Source organism: Sapajus apella, unplaced genomic scaffold (assembly GCF_009761245.1).
Source record: "Sapajus apella isolate SASKATOON/1434 unplaced genomic scaffold, GSC_monkey_1.0 scaffold173, whole genome shotgun sequence".
Lineage (NCBI taxonomy): Eukaryota > Metazoa > Chordata > Mammalia > Primates > Cebidae > Sapajus > Sapajus apella.
Window position 1 is genome coordinate 1317761 of NW_022437113.1, and position 10397 is coordinate 1328157.

The 10397-nt window shown below is 53.7% G+C and overlaps 1 protein-coding gene across 1 annotated transcript in view; it reads right to left on the reverse strand.

Moving 5' to 3' along the window:
* FCHO1 (FCH and mu domain containing endocytic adaptor 1) overlaps nt 1-8943 on the reverse strand; it is a 41812-nt gene extending 32869 nt beyond the window's left edge. The window contains exons 1-2 of the mRNA XM_032267917.1: nt 8660-8943; nt 4403-4440 (exon numbers count right to left, since the gene is read on the reverse strand). Coding sequence (XP_032123808.1) covers nt 4403-4440; nt 8660-8765 — 144 coding nt within the window. The 5' untranslated portion in view covers nt 8766-8943. The remainder of the gene's footprint in view (nt 1-4402; nt 4441-8659) is intronic.
* Nucleotides 8944-10397: the final 1454 nt, after the last annotated feature.

Below are 10397 nucleotides of genomic sequence, written 5' to 3' on the forward strand. Positions count from 1 at the left end.
GCTGTCCATTAAAAATGGTAATCAGGCCGGGTGCAGTGGCTCAGCCTGTAATCCCCACACTTTGGGAGGCCGAGGCAGGCAGATCACAAGGTCAGGAGATCGAGACCATCCTGGCCAACATCACCATGTCTCTACTAAAAATACAAAAATTAGCCGAGCATGGTGGCACGCGCATGTAACCCCAGCTACTCAGGAGGCTGAGGAAGGAGAATCACTTGAACCTAGGAAGTGGAGGTTGCAGTGAGCTGAGATCGCACCACTGCACTCCAGCCTGGGCAACAGAGACTCTGTCTCAAAAAAAAAAAAAAAGGTCATCAGCTGGGGTCTAAGGAAACTGGGGACATTTTAGCACCAAATCAGGTCTTGTAACAATACTGGAAAAGAAGGCTTGTGGAGGGATCTGACGCTATTTAGGTCCCAACACTTATCAGTGAAGCCATCGCTCTGGCAGCGTTTGGCTGGTTTTCCATAAATGGTAGTTTCCTGCGTCCTCCTCCAAACGGCCGGTTCACCCTCCCAGGTACCTGGAAGCTTGAATGCTATATATATTTTTCTTTTCTTTTTTTTTTTTTTTTTTTTTGAGACAGAGTCTTGCTCTGTCTCCAGGCACCAGGCTGGAGTGCAGTGGCGCAATCTCGGCTCACTGCCATCGCCGCCTCCCGGGTTCAAGCAATTCTCCTGCCTCAGCCTCCCAAGTAGTTGGGACTACAGGTGCATGCTACCACACCCAGCTAATTTTTTTATTTTTTTAGTAGAGACGGGGTTTCACCACGTTGACCAGGATGGTCTCGATCTCTTGACTTTGTGATCCGCCCGCCTTGGCCTCCCAAAGTGCTGGGATTACAGGCGTCAGCCACCACACCGGGCCTATTTTTCTATATTTGAGACAGGGTCTTGCTCTGTCTCCCCGGCTGGAGTGCAGCAGCACAATCTTGGCTCACTGCAGCCTCCAATTCCCAGGCTCAAGCGATCCTCCCACCTCAGTCTCCCAAGTAGCTGGGACCACAGGCATGTGTCACCATGCCCGGCTGATTTTTTTAATTTTTAGTAGACACAGGGTTTTACTATGTTGCCCAGGTTGGTCTTGAACTCCTGGACTTGAGCAATCCTTCCGTCTCAGCCTCCCAAGGTGCTGGGATTACAGGCATGAGCCACCACACTTGGGCAGAAGCTTGAAGGTTAAAGACAGAGGTCACCACTAGGTAAGGTTTCCTGCTGAAAACATTACCTAGCAGTGATGAAGAAACTGAAGCCAAGACTGGGGCAGACCCAGGTCAGCCTCAAGCCCAAATCTCCCAATGGTCACACTTCACTCTAGAATCATCAATGGCTCCCTATTGCCCACCAGATGCCGAAGTCCAAGTCCATGGACACTCCAGCCTCATCTCCTAGCCTCTTCCTAGCCTTACCCACAAAACAGCAAATGGCAAAGACACACAGTGCCTTTCCACCAGCACGCCTTGTGTCCAGGCTATTCCTGCCATCAGCTCCCCAGCCTGTACCTCCTTCCACCCATCCGCATCCTTCCAGTTCTCCAGGATCATCGGCCCCTGCTCTAGAAACTTCCCTAACTCTGCTCAACCCCCTTCCCACTTCACTGTTGCTCCCTCCAGATCACCAAGAATATATTTTCTCTCTTTCTTTTATTTTATTTTGAGACAGGGTCTCACTGTGTCACCCAGGCTGGAGTACAGTGGCGTGATCTTGGCTCACTACAACCTCTGCCTCCCAGACTCACGCGATCCTCCCACCTCAGGCTCCCAAGTAGCTGGGACCACAGGTGCACACCACCACGCCTGGCTGATTTTTTGTATTTTTAGTAGAGACGGGGTCTTGCCATGTTGTCCAGGCTGGTCTCAAACTCCTGGGCTCGGGTGATCGGCCATCTCAGTCTCCCCAAGTGTTTGGATTACAGGCGTGAGCCACCGCGCCCCACCCACAGTTTCCCTCTTCATGTGTTTGGAATCATGCTTTCACAGTTCAAGTGTCCAATCTCCTTATATGTACAAGGTCACTTTGGGTTGGTGACTTCACCTCTCTGGCCTCAGTTTTCTTCCTTGTGTGACAAGTGGGGACAAGAACAGCACCCAACTCCCAAGGGTCTTGGGATGGGGCTGGCGCAGCGCTGGCCCCAGGAGGTCCTCGGGTGAGGCTGCACCAGGCACCACCGCCCAGACCAGCATCTGGGGCTGACTCAGAGCCAAATGCTGGCCCTTTTCCCAGACCTGGCACACCCCCAGTGGCGTCTGCCTCCCTTGGACTGGGCTGGCAGCCGAGGGTCCTAGGAGGGGCTGTCTCAGGTCTATCTCTCCCACCAGAACTTCCAGACTTCAGACTTGCCTCCGTGCCAGCCGGAGTAGGGGCTTTTTTTTTGAGACAGGGTCTTGCTTGTCACCCAGGCTGGAGTGCAGTGGTGCAAACTCACTGCAGCCTCCACCTTCCGGGTTCAAGTGATTCTCGTGCCTTAGCCTCCCAAGTAGCTGGGACTACAGGCGCACGCCACTATGCCCGGCTAAGCTTTGTATTTTTAGCAGAGATGGGGTTTTGCCATGCTGGCCAGGCTGGTCTCCAACTCCTGACCTCAGGTGCTCTGCCCCAGTTGGCCTCCCAAAGCGCTGGGATGACAGGCGTGACCCACCGCACCCGGCCAAGAGTGTGGTCTTTGTAACAGGGCTTGTTTATATCCCTCTTCTGCTCACACTTCCCCCATGGCTCCCTAGTACCCTCTATGCCTTGGCCCTGCCCTGGCGTGATGAGACTGGGGCATCCCTGTCTGGCTTAATCTCCCCTGATGAGAGCCGCCTTTGAGACAGCGCCCAGTGTCACCCAACAAAGAACCAGGCACCTGTGGCGGCTTCAATACCAACAACTGATGAAAAGAAACCTTGCCAGTGACAGATGTCACGGGAGGCCTCCCTGAGTCTGGGGGTTGCCTGGGATGTGTGGGGTGGGAGTGGCAGTACAGGAATTTCATTCCTTTTTCCCAGATGGGGAAACGGAGGTTCAGGCCGGCAAAGCTCTTTTCTCAAGCGCTCCCAGCAGAGCCCAGTTCGACTCCTGAACTCAAAGCTCTTAACCATTCTCTACCAGGATATCTTTGGGTGGGGTGGGGAAATCGGGGGCGGTTTCTATTTTCTCTCTGCTGATCTGAATTTTCTGCAGCAAGCCCCGCACACCTCACGCAATTAAAAAGGATTTAAAATAAAGGTAGGTTCCACTGTCGGGGTTCCAACATGTGGGTGACTTCTGATCCTCAAACGGTCACCTCCGTTACACAGCAGTACTAACAGGAGCTCAGAGATGCAGCCCTTGCTGGGGTCACACAGCCTTTCAGGGGGAAATGGAGGGCAGAGGTCACACCCCTCCAGGTGGCAAGGGAGTGCGGCCCCTTTAAGAAAGCAAGTGCCAGGAAGAGGAGCCCCAGCTGGGGAGGGAGCAAGGGCAGGAGGTGGGGCTTGTTGCCAGGGGCAACCAGTCACCTAGCAACAAGCTTCCTAGCTGCAGGCTCAGGGACCAAAACTGGGGAAGGGGCTTTCTGCCCTGGTTCTTCCCTTACACCTGGGCTCTCCCCTGTTCGCCCATCCTTTGTGGTACCCCGTTATCCTGGCTCCGCAGGAGGAGTCCCTGTTTCCTCGACTTGCCACTCAATGTCACACTTCTCGTCTTTTGCCCAGGCTGTCCCACAGCACACACGACTCTGTTGTGTCCTGGTTCCCACTAGACCCCCTCCACCCCCTCCCTCAACAAGGCTGGGTCCAGCCCTGGTCCTGCAGGGCTGGATGTGTCTAAACTGGCTCTGGGTCCACGAGGCTGGGGACTCCTCCCTGGGGGCTGGGGCTGGGATGGATTCTCTTGGAGGCCCCAGCCTCTCCTAGGGAGAGCTGGGGGTGAGGTCACAGTGGCAGGGAGGGAGGAAATGAATGAATGAAAACAAATCTGCCTCACTCAGCACCACTTGGGCTACAGTAGGTGATCTCCAACCTAGACAGTGGAGGGGTGCACAGGCCATGGTTGGCTAGGTCAGGAAAACCCCCCAATTCTCCAGGATGGGAAGGGGGTGGAAATTCCCTGGCTGGAATGACCCTGAGTCCTGGAAGTTCAGTTTGTCCCTAGGTTTGAGCACTGACTCTGCACTTTTTCATGGGGCCGCTTCAGGTCAGACGTTCCCACTCTGGGCCTTGGTCTCCCTATGACACAAGCTATGACTTGCCCAAGGTCGTAAGGCCTGTGAGGTCTGGGGTGGGTGTGGATTCAAACCCAGCCAGACTCTGCCCACGTTAACTTCCACCCCTTGCAGACCCTCCTGTCCAAGACTCTACCCACAATTCACCCGTCCCCCCATCTCCATAAAAGTCTCTGAAGCCCTGCCAGGATCCTCCACCAAAATAAGAGTCGGTCTTACCCAAAAATGCTCCCCAAAATACGACATCCTGATGATCTCTGTGGAGACCCCCGCAGGCCCCGTCCAGTGCCTGTCTAAAGAGAGAGGCAAGTTTGACCTACAGAGTCATTGTCAGTGTGGGCCTGATGAGGGGGAAAGTCCCTCCCTGTAGAGGAGGGAGAGAAAGGATGAAGGAGGAACTGAAAGCCCCATTGCTAAGACCATGCCAGGACCCCTGAGATAATTCCGCCCTGGTGCTGGTCCCAAGTAACTCCAGTATAGGGGGCAGAACAAGACACAGATGCCCTTAGTTCCACAGAGTCAGGACTGGACTAGGTGGAGGGACAAGAGCTGAGGGAGTCTAGATTGGAGGAGGGGCCATGGAATGTGGGGTTTTAAGGTATGTATAAGAGTTCATAGCAATGGGTAGGAGCAGTGCTGGATGACCGCCAACCTTGGCAGGAAAGCTCTGAGCCACTTCACAGATGGGAAAACTGAGCCCTCCCTGCCTCCAGAGGGGAAGCCACTTGCCAAGATCACACAGCTAGGAAGTGACAGTAGATTTGCACTCTGGACTGTCCAAGCGCAGACCTGACCTCTCAGCTCCACTCCAGGCGGCTCCTGTAGGAAAAGGATTTGAAGAGAAACAGATGTAGGGGCTGCGATCAGCCACATGGGGGTTGGGGTCCCTGAAGTGTCCCTGAGGGTCCCTTGGGGGTCTTCTGAATTCCTCTACAATAGTCCCCACCTTATGTACCCTCTTGGGAGTCAGAGCTCACCCCTCATTGTGATGCCCCAGCTGGCACTGGTGACCCCATGAGTCCCAACCTGGCCCTCGAAAACCACTGTTCACCTGGTGTCTGAATCACTGTCCAGCTCCGTGCCTCAGTTTCCCCATCTGCAAAATAAGAAGGAATGCTTAGAAGGGATCTTGCTGGGGAACCTCAGGTGTCTGCACAAAAGGTTGGGTCAGGCCGCCCGGCAGGGGACGAACAGGCAGTGTCCTTGGCATGTGCTAGAGGCCAGGCTTGTTACTGGAGCCTGGGGGCCTCATTCATAATTCATGACCCAGCAGGCAGCTCGGTAGCAGCTGGGAGCCTGAGAGGGACAGTGGCAAGAGAGACAGGGACCGGTGACCTCAGGATTAGGAGGCGCCCAGGGTCTCCCCAGGAAAGGACTGAGCAAGACCTTGGGCAAGGCTGCCCCTCTAGCACCTCAGTTTAGCTCATCTTGAAAGTTAGTTTAGGCCAGGCACAGTGGCTCACGCCTGTAATCCCAGCACTTTGGGAGGCCAAGGTGGGCGGATCACTTGAGATCAGGAGTTCGAGACCAGCCTGGCCAATGTGGTGAAACCCCGTCTCTACTAAAAATACAAAAATTAGCTGGGCGTGGTGGTGCATGCATGTAATCCCAGCTACTCAGGAGGCTGGGGCAGGAGAATCGCTTGAACCCAGGAGGCGAAGGTTGCAGTGAGCTGAGATGGCACCACTGCACTCCAGCCTGGTAACAGAGCCAGACTCTGTCTAAGAAAGGAAAGAAAGAAGAAAAGAAAAGAAAAGAAAAGAAAAGAAAAAAAAGAAAGGAAGGAAGGAAGGAAGGAAGGAAGGAAAGATAGATTAATTGGACCCAGTATCATTCACCCTCCAGTCCTGGGACTTCTCTGAGTAAGACCTCCTGTGCGCTCACCCTGGATAGCACAATGTCAGGGTCCCTGAATTGATTCAGCCCTGGGCCTGGCCCTGCAGGAGTCTCCAGTCTAGAGGGACAGAGCTGGACACAGCTACCCCCGTCCTGCATGGACAGGGCTGAGCCAGATGGAGGGACAAGGTCCAGAAGAGCCCAGACTAAAGGAAGGTTCATGGGAGTTGGGGGTTTTAAAGGATGAATAGGAGTTCGCTGGGCAAAAAATTATTTGTTTCAACAAACATTCCTAACCTTGCACTGGTTAATGAGGGGCCCCGGAAAAACTTCAGCCCCTACTTAGGAAACCTAATTTGGTGGCAGGGGTAGGGTGGTGAGCATGCTAAACTGACATCCCCATGGGAAACGCTCTAAATTCCCGTATCATGTCTTAGCTTCTATCCATGACCGGGACCCTAAGCATCTCCCCATCCCTTAGAGCTGTGCTGACTGGCAGGAACCACTAGCCTCAAATGGTGACTTAACTGTTTTTTCTTTTTTTTTTTTTCGGAGACAGGGTCTTGCTGTGTTGCCCAGGGCTGGAGTGCAGTGGTGCGATCATTCCTCACTGCAGCCTCGACTTCCCGTGGGAGCCATGAATAGCAGCCTCCTGAGTAGCTGAGACTACAGGCATGAGCCATCACACCCAGATAATTTTTGTATTAAGTTTTTTTTTTTTTTTTGAGACAGGGTCTTGCTCTGTCACCCAGGCTGGAGTGCAGTGGCGCGATCACAGCTCACTGCAGCCTCAACTTCCCAGGTTCAAGTGATCCCCCCATCTCAGCCGCCTGAGTAGCTAGGACTTCATGACCAATTAATTTTTTTTTAATGTTTTTTTTTTTTTTTTTGTAGAAACCAGGTCTCAGTAGCATTGCCTAGGCTGGTCTCAAACGCCTGCACTCAAGCGATCCTCCCGCCTGGGCCTCCCAAAATGCTGGAATTACAGCTGTGAGCCACCACCCCTGGTCTTAATTCTTGTATTAATGATTTGTATGTTTGTTGTTGTTTTTTTTTGAGATGGAGTTTCGCTCTTGTTGGCTAGGCTGCAGTGCAGTGGCGAGATCTCGGCTCCCTGCAACCTCCGCCTCCCCTGCCTCAGCCTCCCAAGTATCTGGTGATACAAGCATGCACTGCCATGCCTGGCTAGTTTTGTATTTTTAGTAGAGATGGGGTTTCTCCATGTTGGTCAGGCTGGTCTCACTCCCGACCTCAGGTGACCCACCTGCCTCAACCTCCCAAAGTGCTAGGATTGCAGGCGTGAGCCACCGCGGCTGGCTTATATTAATGTTAAACCAAGTAAAATTAAATACAATTGGCTGGACACGGTGGCTCACACCTGTAATCCCAGGACTTTGGAAGGCCGAGGTGGGCGGATCACTTGAGGTCAGGAGTTCGAGACCAGCCTGGCCAGCATGGCAAAACTCCATCTCTACCAAAAAATACAAAAATCAGCCGGGTGTGGTGGTGGTGCATGCCTGTAGTCCCGGCTACTTGGGAGGCTGAGGCACAAGAATCGCTCAAAGCTTGGAGGCGGAGGTTGTAGTGAGTTGAGATCATGCCACTGCATTCCAGCCTGGGTGACGGAGTGAGACCCCGTCCCTCTCTCTCTCTCTCTCTCTCTCTCTCTCTCTCACACACACACACACACACACACACACACACCCCAAAATTAAATACAATTACATGCCCAACTCCTCACCTGCACCAGCCTCCCTCCCAAGGCTCAGAAGCTACATGACTCTGGTGACTGCGGTATTGGATGGCTCAGATGAGAAAGTCCTGTGACCAACATTGTTCTAGAAGATCCCAGGAGCCACAGAGCCCAAGTTCCCCAGAAACCAAGAATCTCACTACTGTTTTTACAGTTTCAATGAGATTGCTTCACCCACCCCACCCCTGGCAAACAGATACACACGGAGCACCAGTACGCGTGCGACCCTCTACCCAACTATTCACACACATCTGTTCAGCCAACCTTCATGCCATGCCCTGAGGTGCAATCTCAATGCTACGAGGGAAACTGAGGCACAGGGAGGTCAGTCATTGGTCCCAGCTGACTGTGATGTTGCCCCTGGTCTCTCTGCCAGTGACCTCCTGTTTGAAATCATCACGCGTGGCTCTCTGGGTTTCCAAGCCCCCGCTGCTGCCCTGCCCCAACCCAAACCACCACTCACAGCTGGAATGGGGGGCGGGGGACAGGGCAACGGGTAGCCCCACGCAGGCCTTGGCCTTGGCCAGCCCAGGAAGTGACACCTGCCACTTCTCCGGAAACCCGGGCCCCAAGCAGAGGGGCCTCCCTTCTGGTCCTGAGCGGAGGGGGCAAGGAGAGGTGATGGGTATCTACCGGCCAGGGTTCAAACTCACCGGACAGGGTAGCGCATGGGATGGGGCCCCCGTCTGATGAGGCAGGCGCCAGGAGACGGCCACAAGGCTACTTCCGTGAGCACCAAGTTGGAGGCTTGTGTGCATGGGGGGGACAGGAAGCTCACCCCGCCCCGCCTACCGTCCAACCGCCACCTTACCTCCCCCGCCCGATTGGCACCCATGAGACCTCCCTGGAACCACATAGGCCATGGGCGAGTAAACAGACGCCTGAACCTGGGCCCCCCAGCCTGAACCTAGAGCTGTTCTTACCGAACAAATAATAATCACGAAAACAACTGGGAACTAGCTGTGCACCTACCCTGGCCCAGACATTCAACATCTCGCCGTCCTGATGTGCAACGATACCCACTTCACAGACAGGGTAAACTGAGGCTCAGAGAGGGAAACGCGCTCAGAAAGGGGAAGACATTTTTGTATTCATGGGCCCTTTCCTTCACTACAAAAGGAATTTAAAATTATATTTTAGGCCGGCATGTTGGCGCATGCCTGGAATCCCAACACTTTGGGAGGCCGAGGCAGATGGATCACTTGAGCCCAGGGGTTCAAGAACAGCCTGGGCAACATGGTGAAACTCTGATTCTATTAAAAATACAAGCCGGGCGCGGTGGCTCAAGCCTGTAATCCCAGCACTGTGGGAGGCCGAGGCGGGTGGATCACAAGGTCAAGAGATCGAGACCATCCTGGTCAACATAGTGAAACCCCGTCTCTACTAAAAATACAAAAAATTAGCTGGGCATGGTGGCGCGTGCCTGTAATCCCAGCGACTCAGGAGGCTGGGGCAGGAGAATTGCCTGAACCCGGGAGGCGGAGGTTGCGGTGAGCCGAGATCGCGCCATTGCACTCCAGCCTGGGTAACAAGAGCGAAACTCTGTCTCAAAAAAAAAAAAAAAAAAAAAAAAATACAAAAGTTAGCTGGGTGTGGTGGCACATGCCTGTAATCCCAGCCACTTGGGAGGCTGAGGCAGGAGAATTGCTTGAACCCGGGAGGCAGAGGTTGCAGTGAGCTGAGATCATACCACTGTACTCCAGCCTGGGCAACAGAGTGAGACTCTCTCAAAAAAACAAAACAAAACAAAACTATATTTTACTACTGCATTGGCATAAAGACAAATATATTAATGTTATACACAAAAATGCTTCCTTCAACCCGAAAGTTCATTCTTTTCTCCTTCTGATTTTAAAAGCAGTGAAAACATCACCCTGGGTGCCCCTAAAAGCACTGTGAGCCTGAGACTTGGGCTTGTCGGGTCTGCTGGAGTCAGCTCTGCTAGAATCCAAGTCTCCCAGCTTGTACAGCGCCAGCACAAAGCCCAGAGAGGGCTAGAGACTTACCCAAGGTCACACAGCACACTGCCAGCTGACTCAGGGCCCCATCCTGCCTTCAAGGCACCAAGCCTTGCAAACCTGAGGCTGAGACATGTGAGCAGCCCCGGAACAGATAAAACAAAGCAGGAACCACACCAGCAACAAAGGCAAGACCTGAGCTCTCACCCTGGGAATCGGGTGGTGCCTGGCTGGCCGTCCGGATCTGCTGACTTCTTGCCGATGACCTTGGACCACTCCTGACCTTCCAGGATCTGGCTTCCAGGATCCTGGGAAACAGGATCTGGCATTTCCCTCTCTCTTGGGCCCCAGTGTGTGCCCAGCAGGGCCAGGAGCAAGGGTTTTCTCATCCTTCCCACTGACCGGCCACTTGGTTCAAGTGGGTACCATGCTGTTTCAATGACCTACAACGTCACGCCTCCCCCTTGACCAAGCCACCTGGGCTGCGATCACTTAACACAATCTGGCTTGATTCTCGCCACCCCATCTCGAGGCAGTCTTATCTTGACCAGCACCACAATGGGGAAACTAAGGCACATGCCCCAGGTCACACAGCGACTCCGGCCACCAAATGGGAATCTGAGCCAGGGATTCTCAGGCATTTTCTGCCCTCCCCGTGAGTCCCCTC